Raw genomic sequence first — 22,215 nt, 5'->3', positions numbered from 1 at the left:
CATCGAGATCACCCCGGGCGAATAGGATTGCCTAGCTAAACTTTCCCGCTCAAGTGCCAGGCGGCCAACTGGAGCCACTCTGGGTCTGGATGTTGAAGATTCCCTTGGCTGAGAGCTACTCGGTCCAGGGGAATCCTCCATGGTGGCAAGAGCGAAAGATCCACAAGGTCGGCAAACCACGGACGCCTTGGCCAATGTTCCAGAATTAGGCCAGATGGGGCAAAGGCTTTTAGCGAAGAGACAGCAGCAAAGCTGGAAGGAAATCTAGCACAGAGACACAAATGTCTGAGACTAAGCTGCTTGCTAAACTCTAAAACCCCTCTCCGAAAAGATGAAATTAAAAATGTAAGAAGCATTAGAAACTTTTGAATAAAAGTTTGTCTGAACTATTTGTTCCTTCACACTGGGAAATATTTAAACAATACTGATACTGTTAATTCATGTTGTTTTTATTAAAAACCAATATATAAAAAGGCCATACTGTTAGAGAGACTCTCATTACAGCTATTTTGGGAAGAAGTACTAAACACAAATCACGCAATTGCATTCCTGTATTAGTCCATTTTCTTGGTCCCCAAAATACAATGAAGCACAAACTAACCAAACTGACTAGATCTGGACAACATGCTAAAGCCATGAGGGCAAAACCATAAATGCACTTAAGGTTACCCAAGTTGTGTGACCTCTAACTCTAAATCTTAAAAACACCTAGAGTAGTAATACTGCCTCTTAAGATAGTGGGAAAGTATAGCTACATAGTTCAGAATAGCAAATGTCTTCAGGAGAGCACTTAGGAAGGTAGGTCTTTCGCAAAAAAATATAGCCAAATCTTTGCATAACCAGCCTTCTAATTCATCTTGCTTCTCACTTGTTCTACAATTGAAAAGTCCAGAAGCCTGAAACCAGGGGGCAGAGCCCTTTCAAAATCTTTTGGATTGATGCCCCTCTACCTATGGCCAGGCAAAAAAAAATCATTCCTCTTATTTTCTACAATACAAAACAATATTTTCTTGTTCTCCAAATAAAACCTTTGCTTCCATTTTTTTCTAAATGGCAAAAGAAAAATACGTAGCATGGGGCATTCAGTAGTTTGTGGTTCCATCTCTGATATTGAATATGATCATAAATGAGGGTTTATGTAAAATTAAAGCACTTTTCTCTGCTAACTTAAACTAATTCTGTTAGATGTTTAGACTTAAGAAAAGAGAGAAGCCAAAGTAGCTGAATGCTGCTTCTGTAATTCTAACGGCTTATGTCAGCTGGATCCTCCCAAAAGAGGATTTTCCTTTCCTTGTCCCTCCCAATGATTCCAGTGGGGAAGAAAAAGGATGGTGCAAGCTCCAGGCTGCCATGATCCTACCCATTTTAGAGGCGTGTTGGCATATGAGGACAGTGGAAAGCAGGGCCTCTCCTAGCAACCCAGCCCCCACCCCCATCCCGGCCTTCATAGTACCAACTGCAGGCAGTTTGCAGCTTTAGGGAAAATCCTTGTGAGGCTGAATTTCTCTCTCCGAGGACGAACTTTTCTTTCTCTCCTTAGGGAAGTAATCTAAGAAATCCTATTGTTTGGATAATGGCTTATTAGTACAAGGATTACTGCTTTAGAGTAGTAAAGAAAGTTACATTTGATAAGAAAGTACTGTTTATATTTCATTTTCCTGACTTGAATTGAAAGACAGGAGAGGAGCCCATATGTTCCTGAGTGTAATGATTGTGTGTTATTACGTATTCAAGACTCACTCCTTGTTTACACCAGTATCTCCATTATTTAAAATGTCAAGATTCAGTCATACATACTCTATATGCTGCTTCACAGTTGCTGTTTACAGAGTTTCTTCAAAGTTTACTGATCAGGAATCTGGTAGTTGCCCCAAACCTCAAACCCAAAACATCACCAACAGTCCATCACCAACTCATGCAAAGCTTCCTTACATTAGTTCCTCCTTGCACCTTGATTATAAGCCACACAACTTGGGAAGATGTTTCTTCAACAGTGTTGGACCAAAGCTCCCCACCACAGAAGACAAGGGAGTCAGAAGGCAAGTCCATTGAAAACAAGTCTTTTGTACAACAAGCACCCTCAGGTCCACAGGAACCTCACATCTGTCCAGTGGCATGCGCATTTGTAACCTGGGTTTGTTTGGTGCTCCCAGCAGACTGGATGGAACCTGGAAGAGGCAGGGCAGATCTCACCTCTGACCCACACGTTGTCTGTTTGCTTCCACGTTCAAGGCCAAGTTGTGGAGGAAGAGAAGGATCTGCCACCAGACCTGATTTCTGTTCTGCTGGTGCTGTTAAAAAAAAAAAGGGGGGGGGAGAAAGGGTCTGAACAAGATTACTCATATAAAATGTTAAAGCTACCATTCAAAAGGTTAACTTGTCCCAATAAAAAATGTTATATTTTTAAGAACGGGCACTTTAATCCAGCAATACTACAAATATTAAGGAAAAAAGCATTGGCCCCAGGGTGTTTGTGTGTGTGACTAGTAGTAGTTTCTCTAGGAATAATTGTTGCTCCAATATTATGAAAGAAAGAAGCAAACCCTTTATGTATTGTGCACAAAAGGATTACCCCCCCCCTTTTTTTTTTTTTGCAGGATTCTGCAGAGTTTAGCCAAGTGCTGTTTTTAATCAGATTGGCTTCTGAGTGTCTCATAGCCCAGCTGCAAGAACAAACAACTTTTTCCCCCTCTTTTTTTTCCTAAAGGAGAGTGCCCCCCTCTTCCAGCAAACACAGGAGAGGGGGGAAGGGAGGGAGGGGAGAAGAGAAGTGTAGCTGGTGATCCATCTGTAAGTGATTTGACACTGTGAAGGTCAAAGGGTTAATCTTCAATTTAAACCACACTGCTGAGACAGCAAAACTGATTTTATCCAGTACAAGAAAACACACTCCTATACACACACACACACACACACACACACACACACACACACACACACACACACGTTCCCCCCACCATGCTCTGCTTCCAAACATCTCCAAGATAATACTGCCCTTTTTTAATAGCTCCTTTTGACAGTAAGCCATAAATAATCAGTCTTGGAGCCCTTTCCTACTGCCTGGAGCCAATTAAACCTTAAGCAAGAATACACTTGAAAACAAAACCCAACAAAAAAAAAACCTTAGGGGTTATTTCAGGTCCCCATTATCAAGCAACACATTTTAAAGCTTGACTGGGGGCGGGGAGCCTTCAAACTCTAATTTTGCTACCTTTAGATAGGGCTAGCGAGAGCTTAGCTTTCATCAAATGTCACAATCCATGCTTTGTACGATGCATGCCTTTGTTGAAAGACAGAGACATCATTGATATGAGAGTTAGATCTAGAGATCCAGCAAGCAGGGTCCCATGCACATTATGTCAAAGAGGCAATTTTCTCCTACCTTCCCTTTAACGATCCCCCCTCCCCACAAAAAACTTGCTCCAGAAAATTGGCAGACGTCCAGCAGAGCATGAAAAGTGGCTCCGGGAGCTGCTGAAGAGAGGAGAATCAAGGAATTGATGTTTGAAGGCCACTTTGCCTTCAGACATCAGCAGGAGTCCTGCTAGATTATAGTCTCGTCCACCAATGGATCTGTTTGTGAAAGAAGAAGTGAAGCCATGAACATTGTTTTGTAAGGCTATACTTTTCGGAAATGGGGCAAGGGTCTTGTGTTTTAGAATGCTGCAGGGATTTAGAGAAATGATCCTTTAGTTTAAAATAATCCTCTGGCAATTCCAGAACTGTTTTGTCTTCAGGAGCCACGGAGTCTATCTCAACCAGAAGCCAGACCTCAGCCTTTTTTCATCCACAAGTGCCATCTTTCTTAATAATGTAATAGCAACTGATATTATCCCCATATTATCCCAGCTCACAAATAGTGACGAAAACTATAACAAAACTAAAAATCAATACAGGTATTCCTCATTCTAGTGACCATAATTGGGGATCAGCAGTTCTGTCATTAAGCTAAGTGGCTTTGCACTTGAGTCAGAAGCATGGAGGGCCTTCCAGGCTGAAAGGATTAGCCAGTTGCGGGTTCCTTACATGTCCCCAGCAGAAGCTGGAGTGAAGGACAAGACCATAACCCTCCTCATGGCAGCTCTCAGGTCTCAAACACGGGCTTGTTAACCTCCTGCCCAGGGTTCCAACCACTTGAGCCACTGTGCTCCAGCAAAGTGGCTGCGAAGTGGGAAATCACATGACAGTGCTTTTCTTTTCCCCACTCCCCCACCCTTTGGGATGCTCACTCCCATGCAGGGTGCTGGGATAATGAGCAAGAAGGGAATTAATGTTTGTATTTACATTCATTGGAGAAGGGGTTACAAAAGAGTAAGAAGGCACACAATAAGGAAAATTCATTTAGAGCAATGTGTTGGCACCCACAGTCCAAGCTTGCCACTCACGTGGCCCGGTATATTCCTCACTGTGTGCCTGCTTATTCTCTTTTAATCTCTTCCACTCCAATCTTTCTGCTCAGCAAGGCAGTTGAGGAGAGCAAAACAGGTCCAGCACAGTACATTGAGTATGGACTATAATGAAGATCATGTGACTGAGGAACACTGCTAAGCTTGTCTATGAGGTCATTAGTTGTAAAATTATTTTTTCAACACTGCCATAACTTTGAATGGTTACCAAACAAAACAATAAGTGAAATCTACCTACTGAAAACTCCCAGTGCCCCCAACTTCCATACATCCCCAAAAATACACACACACATAAAAAAACCTTTTTGGGCTCCAAAGTCATCCTTGTGAGAAAACCAGGCTGTCACGGTTTTTGGAAGACTTCAGTGGAATATTCAAAAGGCAGAGACAGCTACTGAGAAAGCATATTGCCTAGGTCCCACTAGATGGCAACATTTGAGGAAAGGGATCTAAGGACATCCACCTGATCATATTTAGTGGAATGGACAGATACTCTCAAGGAGAGGCAATCTTGTAGATCATGGGTGTCAAACTCACCACGTCACGTGATGTGTTGCGATGTATCGCAACTCTTTTTGCATTGCTAGCAATGGGGTGGGTGAGGCTTTGGTATGATGAAATTGGCCCGCGGGCCGGCAGTTTGACACCACTGTTGTCAAGAGCACTCCAACAAAAGAATACAAACAAATGTGTGATGTATGACACAAAATCTAACACAGCTGCATAATTTGAAAAGTATTTTGCCTGTCTATCAGGTGTATGGAGTAGGCATACTCTGCTACCACAGAACAAATTAAATGTTAGGTAAAGCAGAGAAATAATTCACATTTCCCAGAGTAACAGATGAATGAATATATTCCAATGGCAAAAGAATCTAGTCCCCACAGTGGACTTAAAGTATCTGGAAAATGACTCGGTTAACCTTATAATTCTCCATTCTTGCTATTAAAACATGTATGGATGAGAATATTGATTTAGCAGCACAGATGAAAACTTGCCATCATCTTCAATGTTGGATCTTCAATTTTTAATCTTCCAAAGCCAACATGGAAGGAAAAGTGAGAACTTCGTTTAAGAGGCTGAAAATGTATGTGTAATACAAAAATCACAACATGGTTCTTTATTTGATACCTGATAATTATTTTAGGAAGAATGCCACTAACCATTCCAGGGCAATGCACTGTGAATCAGGAAGAACCAAAGAGGGTTTGCAAGGGGGCAGAAGCCTAGCTTCATTAGCCAAAAGAGATGATTGTGCAGAATCTATACAATGGAGTTTCTCTGAGCTGATTGAAGAAATATTTAGTAAAAAAGGACTCCTGGTACTTGCTGCAGTTCACCATCGCACTGATAGCAAGAGAGTGAAATAACAAGACCCAGTTGACTTTGTTTTGGAAGAGACAACTGCTGTCCCCAGGCTGCCCCCACCCCCGGGCTGACACATTTTCCCAGGTTCATAGCATCTCGACTTGTGTAAGTTAATGGTTTGTTTAGTTCCCTTTTCCATTTGCAAAAACAGAGAAAAAGGAAGTACAAGAACTCAGTGCTATTATTGCAAGAAAAAGCATTTCAAATTAAACTCCAACTAGAAAATAAGGTTGTGGTTTTTTGAATGGTTTAAATCAGGGTTTCCCAACTTTAGTATCTTTAAGATATGTGGACCTCAACTCCCAGACTTCTGTGTCTTAAGTTGTCAAGGTTGGGAAAGTCTAGTTTAAATTATGCAGGTGAATCCACTCTTGTTCTCAGAATACGGACATGAAAAGGAGGACAGTAAGGAAGTAACCATATTTTATTGGCTCAAGAAATGCCACCAAATGCCAAAGGGAAGACTTTATGGAAAATAATAACTCAATTTTTTGAGCTTGCAGCTTACCAGATGTTTTCCTACTGACCACCAGGCCTGGGAATCTCAGGCAGGATTGGCAATGGCTTTCTTCTATCAAAGGCATATCCAAGGAGGAAATTATGGTAGACTCAACACTCTCTGGCAATTCTGTTTGGCTCCTTAGAAGTCCAGCATTCACAGCCATGTTCTGGAGCAGAACTCTCCCATCCTCTTAATTTATTAATTTATTATTTTGGGTTTTTAATATCAAGTGTCTGGAAGGCAAAGCTCCATACTTTTTTCTGCCTCTCCCCTCTTTCCTCATCCCTGCCTTGCATGATTCCCCTCTGGTCCAGAGACCATTACTGGATAGAACAGATGCAAAGAGAGCATCTGGAAGTTTGTGACATGCGCATTGTAAGCACTCCTAGCCAGTTAAAATGTTTGTGCTTTTTTTTTAATTGAAAAGAAAAAGAAAAGAAGTTGGCCATTACTTGATAAATTTAAGGAACTAAATCTCTGTTTGTATGTTTCTGGCATGGATATCTGAGATATTTTAGCCTTAGTGTTTTTGAGGCGGGGTTCAAATACAACTCTTTGAGCATCATTTTTCTGTTTTGCTATGAAAGTTGAAGTTCAGATGCAAACTCAAATTCATGCAGTTTCTAGCACATCCCGATGCCCTTTTTTTAAACCAGGCACATCTTGATTGTGGCCATGTTTTGATGCCAACCATGACAATTTTGCAGACTGTCAAACACTAAGAGCTTCTCCTCTCATAACACTTTTTTCTCTAATCACATATGAGTTTGAAGCAGAAAAGTAATGTTCTGAAAATTGCAAGTATGTTCACGTAATCTCTTTTCATCTAGCTGCTTTTTTATCTATTTCACTTCTCTTTTCAATATATTAACTCACTCTGTTATTTTAAGCATCCAAGTTTTGTTTTGGGTTTTTAATTTGCATTGATAAGTATCCTATCTTATGAAGTTACTTCTGCCCATGTTTTAAATAAGTTTTAAAAATATTTACTTAAAAATCTTTACTTAAAATCTTGCTTCTTCCCCAGCAAAGCACAAGAGATGAAGGGGAGCTATCTTCTTAAAATCAAAAAGGGGTGTGTGTTTTTAGCTTGGTTTTTTGCAAATTCTTTCAAATTTTCTCTCCAAAATACTGAACATTACAATACATGCTGTCCAACATTTACCCTTCCCTGTTCAGCTACTTCCCTTCAATTTATTTCAATTTCCCCTATTTTTTCCCCCAGTGCACTATCCCTTCCCCTCCTTCCCCTTATCTCCATCCTGCCATTGTTTCCTCAGCCTTATCTATTTCTGTTGAAAGGAGAATATGTATGTGCATAACTGTGTTTTTGTGTCTCTGTGCAAGAGTGTGAGGATCAAGTAAGATTTTTTTACTGTAGAGGGAATTCATGTTAATCAATAGTTAAGAATTCTATATACTGAATTAATAGAAGTAGTCCTCAAGTTACGACCACAAATTGACCCCAAATTTTATGTTGCTAAGTGAAACATTTGTTAAGTGCCCCATTTTATGACTTTTCTTGCTACAGTTGTTAAGTGAATTGTTGCAGTTAAGCTAGTAACATGGTCATTAAGTGATTCCCCATTGACTTTGCTTGTCGGAAGGTCACAAAACCTGATTACACAACCCCAGGGCCCTGCAGCCGTCATAAATATGAACTGCTGCTGCAGACCCCAAATACTCCAGAGCAGGTGCTAGGAAGACAAAGAACAGCTGAGGTTGGATGCAAACATGAGATTATGGAAGGAGAAAAGATAAAACACCAGCAGCGATCAAAGCAAGAGTCCATGTTGTTGACAAGAGACAGGAAATAATTTTAAAGGCAGGGATCATGATCTTTACAGGATGGGAAGTCAATACCAGGAAAAGGCACTTTTGCAAATATTTTCATTGGCAGATCTATAAACAAATCCACACTTTACACATCATCATGGTACAAAAATATTGGATCTGCTTCAAGAAGAAGCAACAAAATTTGAAGGACTAGTGTCAGTTTCATGCCCACAAACTAATGAGATACACCCACTCACTGCATTCCCTCCAGTTGACTCTCCTTTGCATACTTTTTACCACAGTTCACCCTTTCTTTTTGTTTTGTAATATTTTATAACATTCAAATTTGCCATTGCCACAATTTGTCCTTGTGTTAGATGTTGATTTTTTTTTGTTCCTTTCAGGGACCAAACTGCTAGAGAAACAAATATTTTATTCATAACCACTTTGTTTAAAGCATGGGCAAAAATATCCTTCTGCTTCTAATCTTTTAACAAGTTTTACAAGAAATCAGTCTTTCTCAATGCATACTTCTCATAAGGAGACATATGGAGCCCAAAACGTCAGGATGAGATAGTTAACGAAAAAAAAACAACCTTAAAAATTAAAAATATAAATATTTAATTAGTATTAATGTTGAGATAATGCTGAGAAAATCTTTGGAAGGTGCCTGCTAGAAACAGATAAAGACCAGAAGTCAGGTGTAACAATGAAGTCTCCATTAATTCAGCCTCTTTTGTCAGCAGTTATGATGACTCAGTTACTAAATCTAGAAAATGAGTTAAACAGTGCTGGCCGCAGAGAAATTCCTGCTAAGCTCCTACCTTTCTCACGCACAGTTGTACAGACAAGAATGCCCTGAACCATTTTTTCCCTATGCCTAATTAAAACAAAAAACTTGCCAGCAGTCCCAAATGAAACATTTTTTAATTGATCGTGACTTCTTGCTTCAAGGCAAAGTTCTTTCTCATAATTCCTTGGAGTTGTGTTGCATCATACAAACTAATCATAATTAGTAAAGGCAACTTTTTAAAAGGGGATAGTGTAGGAGACAAGAAACATGTTGCCAAAAAACAAAACAAAACCCCACAACCCTACCACAGAAGGCCAGAGAAACAGTCCTTGGGGGTGGGAGAGGACAATAAAACTTCTGATTCTGTTTAGTTGTACAATACTGCATTAACAACAACACCTTTAAAGGAGTGTCTCTTATTTGCCTCCTGTACTGCTGCAGAAGCCAGGAAGAATGTAACAGTTTATGTTTTTCCTCCTTCTTGCCTCACAGCTGTAAACTTTTATTGGTCAATATATACAGCTTTCAATTACAGCTCATTTTCTACAAAAACCTCCCAGAAGCCCTGAAGCATTATCTCAGCCAGATCTAGGGGCCAAGGCTGGAGACTGGAGTCAGATCTCCTGGATTCTATTGACATGCCACTCTCATACTGCAAAAATAAACTGCCTCCATTTTTTATAGACTCCCAGTCTATTAAGTAAAACCCTGGGAGCCACAAGAAAGTCGAGAAAAATGTTTACTTCTGCTTTTTTTCTAAAACAGAACAAACTGATTAACCGTGATTTGATTTGCTAGAATTGCACTCATGCACTGCATGATTGTGATGCATTGTTACTTGAGATTAAGTCTGAAGTGATGAATTTAGCAGGCCTTGCTTTGAATAGATACAATAAAATAAGCTATTCTACTCCCTAGATCTTGTGAAAATTTGTATCCTAACAAGATTCAAAAACTTTGTTGAAGTTAGACAGCTATCACAAATTTAAATAAATTTGTAATTGGCTGAGAGGGAGAATGAAGTCTGACAATCTCCAAATGACTAAAAGAAGTTTCAGTGTGTAAATTAAAAAATGGGTGAGCCACGCTCAGACATATTACAGATGGAGTATTACTGTGTCATAGACTTTAATATGCCCCTACTGTACACCAAAAGTGCAGTAGAAATCATTTAAAAATATTTTCCAGTATTTGATCCTTTGTACTTCTATCTTCAGATAGGAGGTTTATGTCTGTTGTTACCTAAAATTAAAAATTAAACCACTGGCTGTTGGAAAAGTTATTCAGGTGCTATGATGTGTCTCACTTACAAAGATCAGAACAGTACAAGTCGGTATTTTCTATTATCTACAGAAATGAACGTTGGAATTTAAGAGACCAACATAGAAAGAGTATTGATCCTTTTGAACTCTTGAGAATAAGGAATTAACAAATGGGTCATTGAACAAATCAACCCATAGTGTTCATTCAAGACACAAATGACCAAATGTGTCCTACCTCAGATACATTATGTGAAGAAGGCTAAACTGCTAGTCAAGGCAGAAGAAAACAGAGAATGACCAGCAGCATGGTGAATGGACTCAGTTGCAGTAGTGATAGATAGATTGTTAGAAGATCTGAAAGACCACAGTGCATGGAGGAAATCTATCCATATGGTCACCAAGAGTCGATATTGACTTGATGGCACATAATTAATAAATCAATTATCTATAATGGAATACTTGCAAAGAGGAAATTATTAGGTAAACCAATTTCTTCCCCCCCCTCCCCCCAAAAGAGGAGAAATACAAATTATGCATGTCTTAGGTTTAACACAAATGCTAATCAACTGCAGGACAAACCAAATGTTTAACTGGAGTCTATATTAAACATTGATTCCTAATTCATATATAGGCCCAAAGTCCAAGGAGCTGAAAATGAATCATAATTTTTTTTTATCCAGTTAAAGAAGGAGAAGCAAACATAAACTCAAGGCTTCATTTGGCTCACAGAGTCTCATACACATAAAATTAAATCCAGGCTTAACATTGCCTGTAAACATAGTTTCATGGAAATGTAAACTTAAAAAAAGAATCAGATAAACTCCAAATATTTGTTATTGAAGCTGGTGTAGGGATTATGATACTGATCAAGGACCAAGGAAATACAAATTCAAGTCAACCTGTAACCAATATGATTCCTTTCTACTGAAGGTTCATGGCTATGGATATGAAATAAGAAATATTGGTAAATTTTAGCTCTGCGTGTTACAGTGAAAGAATTTTTATCTCAGCCATGTAGGATTTCTTCAGGACACCAAGGCTGAAAAAGGCTGTTTTTACCCATTCATGTTCAATGGATGATCATCTGGTCATTTTAATAATTCTTCTACTAAAAAAAAGTCATCTCTTTCCTCAACTATTTCTTCTATGTTCCAATTGTGCATCATCTTCCTTGTTCCATTTTAATTAGGGCTGTAGTCCTTAATAAAAGTATTGGATATGTTAAATTTTATGTTTCCCTGTTTGTTCTTATAGGAACATCTTCATGGAATAGGAATTGTTCTTTTCATTTACATAGGAAAGATCATCAGTCCTAAGACAATGTTCTTTCCTTTTTACACAATAGTGCAATCTGATTGCTACCATACCTCTTTGAAGTGACACAATAAACAAATTACAGTTCTGGTCACCAATAATCTTCCAGAAAAGTACTGTACAACATACCACTGTCTTCATCAACAGCTTGAGAGGGAAATGGCCAAAAGAAATATAAGCCACCAGCACAAACTTAGTAATAAATTGAGTGGTAGCAGATCAAGTGTTTCTGTTTAAAATAAGGAATTTGTGCATATACATATAAGGGGGGGGACTGTCAGCTTGCACACACTCCTTTATGCCACTTCATTATTTCAGCTGAAAAAGGAACAGCTCCTCCTCTCTCGCCTGCCTCAGCTCAGCTTGTAGTAAAGAGGGACGCTTTTGTTTACCAACTCTCCCACATGCTTGGATGACACATGATGCTCCTACATTATTTCTGCTCTGCAGTGGTTCCTCACTGGCTCTTGGTGCCACAGCAACGCACACATCTTGCCTGAAGAAAAGGGAGGGGAAGATCCACATTTCTTTTTTTGGTTACAGCTTTTTTCCCCTGGGGCATTCTTGGACACATTTCCCAGACAAAGACATTGGATAGCTACACTCCCCAGATGGAACGGGTCATGTTACAACCAGTTCTACAGCTTCCCTTCAGGACTCTTGACAGGAAAAACAAAGCCCTGTTAACCTTTGCCACTCTAAACAAAGTTAGCTACCCCAGAACTGACATTAGGGACAGATGCTGATGGAATGCTATCTAGGATGGGAAAAACATTGCCAGAAAGATTTCAGCGGAGAGGGAGGTGATTAATTCTTCTCTCACCTATCACACATAAGGAGTTCCTATATTTACTAAGAGCAAGAAGTTAGAATGGCACTCCAGCACTTGAGGAATTGCTTTTATTCTAGTAAATCATTCCCCCCTACACACACACACTTTGGCAAAATTGTTCTTTTTTGATGAATGTGAAATCAGAGATACCACTCTTTGTGTAGAACCATTTGCCCTACCCCCACCCCCAAACACACTTCACACAAGCACAGTTACATCCCAAAAATTGTGGGCAGAAGTCTGGGAGAAAGAGGGTAAAATGAATGAAAATGAAGCTCGAGAATGTAGGAAAAGCAATGGAGCAATCTGAACATCTGGCACTCCATGGAACTCTAGCCACTGTAGTGAACATATACAACATCTGAGCAAATTCTGCCTTTGCAAGAACTTGGCAGCTGCCGCAGAGTTCCTATAGGAAATAGCAATGGCTGTAACTTAAACTCTAGCCCTCTGCAGCCATTGCCTAGTTTCATCCCCCACATGACCCAGGTCCATAACAGCTTCCTGAAATGGTTGCAGGCTACCACTCCTGTTCAGTTGGAAACACCACAATCGGGCAGTGAAACTTTCTTTACTTGATTTATATCCATTAAAACAGCTCCAAGGAATTTCTTATCTTCCACAAGTACATTCTTTTCATAAAAGCACAAGTTTCCTTTACAAATACGGTAGACCTCATTATGGATCTCATTGGCCCCTAACCAAAGCACTTGTCTTTAGAAAAGAAACAGAACCCACAGCAGTGATAAACTCCTGAGTGCAATTCTTCTCAGAAGGAATGTAAAGTGGCCCCAGCTGAAATCAGATAAATCTGGGTAGGTTAAAATAAACTGGCTTGGGTGATTCCTGCTCTCCTGCAAAGCATTTTGAGAGATCTGCTTCGGAGGGTTTCACACAAGGTAGGACAATCCACAAGCGTACCTTACAAATTAGTAGTGGGAAGTGGAGGCTGGTGGGGGTGAATAGAGAGAAAAAGGAGAGGGAAGGGAAGAAAAAAGCACCCAGTGTCCAAAGATAATATCCTTGGAAAGATCCTCCTACTGAAAGACTCAGAGGAAAGGACAGATGCTCAGAACTTTATAGCTGATTGGTTAGGTGTAGGATATTTTATAAAACAGATAGAAAAGTTTGTGGTGAGCCTTCTGAGGACTCCTCCTACGGTACTTCTGCAAATCTTCCCTTGCAGAGATCTTTAATCAAAAAGTCTAACACAATACTTCTTTGAAGATGGGTTGGCACCAAGATCTTTTTTGTGAAGATGCCAAAAGACACCTCGGAGTGCCAATAGAGTGGTGAACTAGTGTAGCACGACTTCCCATCCCAAATTTAGCATCTCACCTTTGCTAAAACTCAGTGGCCATGCTCATACAAAATGTGATTTAAGAAAATCAATTCAAAACCTAGCAGATGCTAGGCTTGCTTAAGGTTCATCCTGGGCTGGGTTTAGATCTTCTTTTATGTAGCTTAGCGTGCTAGATATACCCAAACTTTTCTGTTAATTTATGGCTCTGCATATTATGCAAACTGGTTATTGATATAACTTATTTTCAGGGTTACTATGTTATGTGAACACATCCACTAAGAAACTTTAGGCAAGCCCTTCTATCGGTCTTGGAGACTTACATCTATTTGCAATCTGGGGAGAATAGAACTAAATAGGGTTTGCTGGCTTTGAAAATGAGAAGTGTTTTGGATTATGCATGTGCATAAGTGCAGTATCTCCCAGCTCTTCGCTTAAACAGCCTGCCTTTTTTCAGCTTGCCTTGTGAGACAACTGCTGCTTTAACAATCACAATTAATGAATGGATAGAATATACTGTAGCAGGAGCACTCCCCCCCCACCACAATTATAAGAAAGTCTGGAAAAACTCTGGCTGCTTTAAGTAAGATCAGAAAAGTGCTGTGTGTGTGTGTGTGCAAGTTTCAAAGTACTTGTTTTAAAACATTTCTGAAGCATGCAGGGCCTCGGTACTAATTCTCTTTATTGTAACAATTATAATATAGACTACTTTTGGTACCTGGGAGAATTACACAGGTGCTTTGCACTGTTATTGTTGCACTCAAAGCTTTTGATGAACAAGGACTATTGCCATGGCCTCATGCTTCACCCATCAGGCCATGCTAATTTCTTTCATCTGTTTCACAAGAGAGCCCCAAAAGAAGAGCAAATCTCCAAAGTGATGGATACTTCAGAGCACTAGGGGAGAGAGTTGGATTATTCATGGTATTTAAGGCTGAACTACATTCCAGACTAGATGTCAAAGCATGAAATTTGGCTTCCTGGGGTTAAGATGATAGAATTATATTGGAAGCCTTGCTTACTTTTTCTGCTATCCAGCTGATGGACTTAATCAGCAGAAAATATACCTTTTCATGATTAATGGAAACAGAAGACCAGCCCCTTACAGCATCTGGGATGGCAGAGAGGCCTTGTTCTTTCTCCCTCTCCTAACACCCCTGCTAAAGTGATAAATCTGAGGTAAATAGGTACCCATTAAAATATTTGCAGTTTCTAAATTGTCCTTGGGAGCAGAAGGCAAGGCTCAAAGTGGTAGACTGGTAAGCAGAAAGAAAATAAAAAGCATATACTGTATTTAGGAACCCTCCTCAGAAGGACTAAACCTGCCCACCACTAAGAAAGATTATTTTCATCTTTGTTTCATTGTTTTCTCTTTACTTTGTTTAATAGTCTTAATAGAAAACATTCAGAAACAAATCTACTTCTTTCTTTATACCAGTGGTTCTCAACCTGTGGGTCGGGACCCCATTTGGGGTCGAACGACCATTTCACGGGGGTCACCAAACAACACAGTCCGCCATTTTTTCCCCCTTTTCCTTAGCTGTGCTACTCCCTTTTATTCTATTGGCTTTTGAAAGCCAATAGAATAGACTCTCTTGAATAGAGTCTAATTCTATTGGCTTTCAAAGCCAATAGGAATTGTCCAGGCTGTCTCTGCCCTGCTGAGCCCGCCAAAAGTCCCAGTCTGCAAACGGTGCTGCAAGTTGTCTGCAGCGAAGGCGAGCTGTCTAGAAGTTTCCACCCCTCCCTGCTGAGCAACTACTAAAAATGTAAGTAAAAGAGAGCCAGGGGTGGGAGGTGGGAGGCCGGCGGGCGCAAGGAGGGTTGCTGGCGCGCATGGAGCCTGGTGGGTGCCTTACCTCCCTTGGGCTGGGCCAGCTGGTGGCCCAGCCGGTGGTTGGCCTGCGCCGTCTCTGCCGCTTGCCAGCTACCCCTCAGCCGGCGCAGGGGGAGGCACCACACATGCGCGGTGTTCCCGGGCAGGGAAAGTCCTCGACTTACGACCGGTTGGGTAGTCCTTGACTTACAACTGGTTGGGAGTCGCGGCATTAAAAAGGTTGAGAACCACTGCTTTATACTGTAGCTCCCTGCAAACTTTATTTATTTATTTTTTGGTTCGGCTGCAGCATAACTGAACAAAGGAAACCAGCTTTACATTCAGAAACAATAATTATATTAGTATTTCTGTGAGGCAAGCTACCTCTGTAAACAAATTACAATAGAAATGAATAAAGAATAATATAGACATATATTTCAAAAAAATAGTTCCCAGTTTTGAAACAAACTGTATATTATTAATATTAACACAAAGCGCATTCTAAGCATATTGGCAGTGATGGTGCAGAAGTTACACTACTTGGCTAATCAATATATTCATAAAGCCTTCTTCCAATGAATTAATTCTTACAGCTACCCCTACTTTACTTGCTCGTCAAGCTGCCTACCCTCTGTAGATGAAGCCTGTGGAACTGATCTGCAATGCACTGTAACTTCCGTGCAATCTGAACTTCGGTACGCAATTCCTGCAGACTTTCCTGAGGTTCCTCCTGGAGATGTGGATTCAATGTGAAACCAATTGGTTGGACATGTAAACGGTATCCAGCGTTTCCTGCCAAATATCATAGAAGAAGGTGTTTATATCATAATATGGTATGCCATCAACAGTATGACATTCAACAAATTTTTTGTTAATTGTTGTGCCTCTGAGTTAGCACTGACTGGCTGGATTAGGCCCTTCAGAAGTGGGTTTGCCATTGCCTGATTCATAGGGCTGAAAGAGAGTGACTGGCCCAAGGTCAACCAGGTGACTTTGTGCCTAAGTCAGGACTAGAATACATAGGCGTCTGGTTTCTAGCCTAGCACCTTAGCTACTACACCAAACTGCTTCTTTTAAATAATATAATTGGACTCTAATTCGGAATATTATACCCATGGCAACTAATATGATTTTAATCAACATTTAATTTAGTTTTGTTATTGCATCTATGCCCCACCTTTCTACCGGGAGTTAAAGCTGATACTCCCCTCATTTTTCCTTCACAACAACTCCATGAGGAAGATTGGACTGAGAGGAAGTGACTAGCTCAAATTTACCAGCGATCTTTATGCCAAGTCCCAATTCAAAACCATAACAACACACTAATTCCCTAATAGGAATTAAATTTGAATTGCAGTTAGTTACCAATTAATTTGAGAAGAGGACAACTTAGATTACTTTTCTTCTAAATTATTATTGCAGATGCTACTATTGGTCTATAAGGAACGAGAGCCTATAACACATCCTAGAAATGTCAACTGAGAGCAATTCATTCATTAATTCTGCATTTAAGATGCAAACCATTAATATATTTTTCATTCATCATCTACTTCTTTTTGTACTTTGAACTTTTTTTGGATAAACAGGTATTCCTCAACGTATGACCACAATTAAACCCAAAATTTATGTTGCTAAGTGAGACATTTTGCCCCCTTTTATGACCTTTCTTGCCACAGTTGTTAAGTGAATCATTGCAATTGTTAAGTTAGTAACATGGTTGTTAAGTGAGTCTGGTTTACCAATTAACTTTGCTTGACAGGTTGCAAAAGATAATTACATGATCCCAGGACACTGTAACCATCATAAATAGTTGCTAAGCGTCTGAATTTTGATCATGTTACCATGGGGATGGTTCAACGGTCTTAAGTGTGAAAAATGGTCATAGGTCCCTTTTTTTAGTGCTGTTGTAACTTTGAATGGTCACTAAATGAACTATTGTAAGTCGAGGATGACCTGTATTAGGAAGATTGTTTCTAAGTGACTTGGCACCAAAATCCAATGGAAGGTTTCATTGCTGCCAAATGTTGGCGAACAAAGACAAACTCTCTAAAACAAGGGTCTTCAAACTCGGCCCTTTTATGACTCATGGACTTCAACTCCCAGAACTCCTCAGCCAGCGTGCCTGGCTGAGGAATTCTGGGAGTTGAAGTCCATGAGTCATAAAAGGGCCAAGTTTGAAGACCCCTGCTCTAAAAGAATGCAAATGACCAGCTGTCTATAAGGAGTATAGATCCTTCCATTCCCCATCATTTCCCCAAAGGGAAACAAGAAAGTCCAGTTGCCTCATGAAAAAGCACCTTTGGGACATCCGTGCCCTGGATGACTGAGAATCTCCATAGACTAAGACAAGAGAGAACATATATGTCTTGAGGTACTGGCGGCCCAGACCTGCTCTAAATAAAATACACTGAACATGATGCAGGACCTCCCTGTATCTGTTTCAAGCAGAGCCAGGCAAAAGGTTCTGAGATAACTATCTGAAGCGGCAATTGCTGCTTTGCTCAAAAACGGCACAGTTCATTTAAAAAAAAGGGAACAGGTTATATCTGTCGTTCATTGCCTTTTTTTTTTTTTTTTTTTTTTTTTTGTTTCACCGTAGACTAAGGAGCAAGTATGATACTTACCATAAAAGAGTCTCTGAGGCTCTTCAGTGACTCCACAAGGTAACATGATATCCTGGCTGGAAGAGGATGCATTGAGGGTCTGTGTTGCCTTGTCCTGTTGTCTGGCATGCTTGCTGCCTGGGCCACAACAGTGTGCAAGTGGGAAGAGCTGGAACCTGCCCAGGAGGCAGTTGTAAGATTTGCTTTGGGTGAAAATGCCACGAAAGGCCATTTTGCTGGACTGACTGACCAGTTCACAATCATCCGAGTGGAACACATCGTCATCCAGGCCATCCAAATGGGAAAAATCATCTTCCAGGTAAACGGGGGGATCCATTTCCCCTGCAAAAAATATAATTAATAAGAATAATAAGAATATTACAAAGCTGGACAATATACTATTGAATAGCAGAATAAAAACATACAAGCATTTCATTTGTGCTGCCACACAAAGCTATTTCTGAATGCTGTCTGGGGAATAAAAGTTAATTGGTTAGGGAAGGAGGCTCTCTGACCCAGTTCTCCCTTCTTCTTTAAAACAAAATTCTGAAGCAAATGGGAAACAAAATGCCATTTAAAGTTCAGACTGTTTACAGTCTGGTCAGCCCTATGAAGAAAGTTAAAGGGGGAAAAAAAACAGCTTCCAGGAAAATTATTTTAGAATGCAAAGGCTATAAACCACATTAATGCTTTAACAAGCAAAAATCTCTCAAAAAATACTGTTCTAAATTCTCTACGCAGTTTTGAGAATTCATAATGGTATGGTATCTGAAAACATTGATTAATGTTTGTTAATCTAAATAATAGAGCCAGGGGATCCTGGGACTGAGTGTGCTACTCAAATTTACTAGGAAATACATCCAAGTACAGCTGGGTTTTGCCATTTTAATGCAAAGTCTTGAAAATGAACTACTTAAAGTTCTAAGTCTGCCATCGTAAATTTGGAATGGGGAGAAATACTTCTCATGTCCATAGGAGAACTAGAAAAAACATGTATCACACACATGCGCGGGCACGCACACACACACACACACACACACACACACCCTTTTTAAAAATTCTGCAGTGCAAAATGCATAGAAAAGTAAAATTTAAGGGAAAGTGTGCAATACATCTCTCTGTATCCATATAATATATATGAATGTCTCTCTTGTGCATCTGTGTATATAAACTCTACATGGCATAGGGCCAGGCTACTTATGGAACTGGCTTCCCCCAATCACATCAGCCCATCCCACTCATTCAGGCAGGGAATGCTATGGATCCCACCAGAATTTACACTGGTGGGATCTAGGAAGAGGATGTTTTCTGCTGCTGCCCCTGCACTGTGGAAGATCTTGCCCTTAAAGGTAAGGAAAGCCCCCAATGTCTTGGCCTTCTACAAAGGGGTTAAAACTTGGCTGTGCAGCCTTGCGTGGGCACACAGGGGCCCACCCAACCACGGAGGCTGGTTGGCCCCATGGGAACCTTTTCGTCTGTATTAACAACTGCTAACCTTTCCATCTTGGAACTCTCCATCTCTTGCAATTTTATAATGTTTATATTTTTTTAAAAAAAATAATCTTAAATCATTCTGTTATTAATGCTTAATTTCACTGATTAAATTGTACAGCACTCAGAGCCCTCCTCTGAAGGAGATGGGCCGTTAAGAAGTGTGAAATATAAATAAATAAACACCATTCATGGCGTGGGACCAGGCTATTTAAAGGACTGCCTTTCCCCATTTACATCAACTTGCCCCATCAGATCTCGCAGAGAAGGCATGCTGCAGATATCATTGGTCAGGGATCTACATTTGATGAATCCTATGACATGAGCCTGCTGTGGTGCCCGGCTTATGGAACATCCTTTTTCCCAAAATTAGATTGGCCCCATCCCTTTTGACATTCCATAAGACCCTGAAGATCTGCTTATTTGCCCAGACCTGGCTAGATAGCTCCACTATTGAGAGGGCCATTTCTTATTTTTCCTCCACTTTGATTACATTTTTAAGGATATTTATTACTATTTTTTTTATATTTGTATTCACTGTTTTTATATTTTTATTATCTATTGTTGTATGCCACCCAGAGGTACCTTGGTGAGACAGGCAGCTATATAAGTTTGATAAATAAATAAACTCCCAGAGACAAACACATTGTATGTTATATCCAGAAGCAGAGGGGATTTAAGCTGAGAAACTGGAAGAAATTAATCATCCTAGCTGATCTTGACAAAAGTGTTCACATCTAGCTGATCCAGTCAACACCTGATAAAGAAGAAAAGTGTAGTTCCGGGCACAGCTATGGGACAACCCAACTAGAATACAACTAGATGACAAACTAGAATGCATAAAGGAGGTGAATACAACTAGAATGCATAAAGGAGGTGAATAAAAATAAAAAAAGAAGCTAAAATGAAAGGAGTAACAGCAGATGTAGTGGGAAAAGCGCAAGAATGATCAAGAACTGGTCAGCATCAGGTGAAGGTGAATTGCATGGTTTGCGGTTGAAACATTTGATTGGTCTACACCAGGGGTAGGCAACCTTGGCTTTTTTATGACTCGTGGATTTCAGCAAGGTTGCCTACCCCTGGTCTACGCTTACCTGTTGCCAAGCAGTTTAATAACCTACTACAAGGAGGTGAAACTGAAGATTTGTTAACATCTGGCAAAATCTACCTGATAATGAAAGATCCAACAAAAGCAACTCAGAGCACATAAATTTAATAAATAAACAAACAAGCAAGGACCAGGCAACTACAGGCCAATTACCTGCTTATCAACAACTTTCAAATTGCCAACTGGTATGGTAGCTGATGAAGTCCAGCAGCATTTAGTTAAAAACAAGCTTTTTCCACCTGAGCAGAGAGCAAATTGCCCACACAGCAGAGGAACAAAAGATGAGCTCCTAATTGATAAGAAGGTTTTGGAACACTGCAAGAGAAGAAAGACCAACTTGAATGTAGCTTGGATTAATTACAAGAAAACATTTAACTCCCTACCACATGATTAGATAATCAAGTGCCTAGAAATAACAAGTAAGTAGAAGCATCAGAAGCTTTGTACAAAGATCAATGGCACAATGGAAAACACAGTTGCCAGTCAATGGTGATAGATTGGGAGAATTTAATTTCAAGAGATCCATCTTTCACGGAGACTCAATCTCACCACCAGTGTTTGTCATTGCTCTGATTCCTCGGTCAATAATACTGAACAAGTCAGATCATGGCTATCAAACATTAAAAACATCTCCCACCTTTTTTCCATGGATGATCAGAGGCTGTCTGAAAAACAACTGCTGAAATAGAACTGCTGCTCAACACTGTCCATATATGCAGTCAAGATATTAAAATAGGGTTTGGATAGGACAGATGTACCACTTTCACCATCAACAGGGAAAAATAGTGAAAACTGAAGGAATCAAAATGCCCTATGTGGAAATAACAATAGTCTGGATGAAAACCGTTACTACAAATACCTGGGTATTCTTCAACCTGACTATATCAAGCACAGTGAAATCAGGAAGAAAGTTAGAAGTCAATATATCAAGACAGTAAAAGTTTTAAACACCAAAATCATTAGAAGGAATGCCACCTGGGAAATTCCACAGCTGGAATAGTGGCCTGGACTCAAGCAGAAATAAAAGCCCTGGATAGGAAAACAAGAAAAACAATGATAATGAATCATGGCCTTCATGCATGTTGACAAACTCTATGTACCAAAGAAAATGAGCAGGTATGCAATATTGCCAGTACACCAGACAGCTGAAGAAGAAAAAGGGGAATTGGAAGAATACCTAAAGGACAATGAAGAATAGAATAGAATAGAATAGAACAGAACAGAATAGAATAGAATCTTGGAGATCTTCAAGTCCAGCCCCCTGCTCAAGCAGGAGAATCTATACCAGTGATGGCAAACCTTTTAGAGACTGAATGCCCAAACTGCAACCCAAAACCCACTTATGCATCGTCGGGTGCCGGATGGGTGGGGCCAATTGGGTGGGTGTGGCCCATTGAGTGGGCGTGGCTGCAGTGGTAACAGCAGACTGGGTGGGACTAAAAAGTTCAATCAATCAATTTCAACTTTGCAAGATCTTTTTTTCCCCGTGAAAAGCTGAAATTGACTGATTGATTGAACCTTTTTTTTTTTTTTTTTTGCACACGGCGGCGGAGGCCTAAAGCGAAAAGTTTTTATAAACCCCAGCTGAAGGCCTAGGACTGGGGCGATGGTGCGTGTGCCCACAGAGAGGGCTCTGAGTGCTGC

The 22,215-nt window shown here is 40.1% G+C and overlaps 1 protein-coding gene across 6 annotated transcripts in view; it reads right to left on the bottom strand.

The window, feature by feature from the left end:
* Positions 1 to 428: 428 nt before the first annotated feature.
* Positions 429 to 22,215, bottom strand: part of BMF (Bcl2 modifying factor) — a 34,852-nt gene continuing 13,065 nt past the window's right edge. For 3 of the 6 annotated variants that reach the window (XM_039342655.1, XM_039342650.1, XM_039342653.1), the window contains 4 exons: positions 20,725 to 20,886; positions 17,994 to 18,314; positions 15,998 to 16,161; positions 429 to 2,291 (listed from right to left, as the gene is read on the bottom strand). In XM_039342655.1, the coding sequence (XP_039198589.1) occupies positions 2,190 to 2,291; positions 15,998 to 16,161; positions 17,994 to 18,309 (582 nt within the window). In that variant the 5' untranslated portion in view covers positions 18,310 to 18,314; positions 20,725 to 20,886 and the 3' untranslated portion in view covers positions 429 to 2,189. The remainder of the gene's footprint in view (positions 2,292 to 15,997; positions 16,162 to 17,993; positions 18,315 to 20,724; positions 20,887 to 22,215) is intronic. The other 3 variants (XM_039342649.1, XM_039342651.1, XM_039342652.1) reach the window with 1 other exon arrangement.

This window comes from Crotalus tigris, unplaced genomic scaffold, assembly GCF_016545835.1.
Source record: "Crotalus tigris isolate CLP2741 ecotype Arizona unplaced genomic scaffold, ASM1654583v1 scf7180000017800.2534000, whole genome shotgun sequence".
NCBI classification, from domain to species: domain Eukaryota; kingdom Metazoa; phylum Chordata; class Lepidosauria; order Squamata; family Viperidae; genus Crotalus; species Crotalus tigris.
This window is presented reverse-complemented; position numbering and strand designations above follow the sequence as displayed.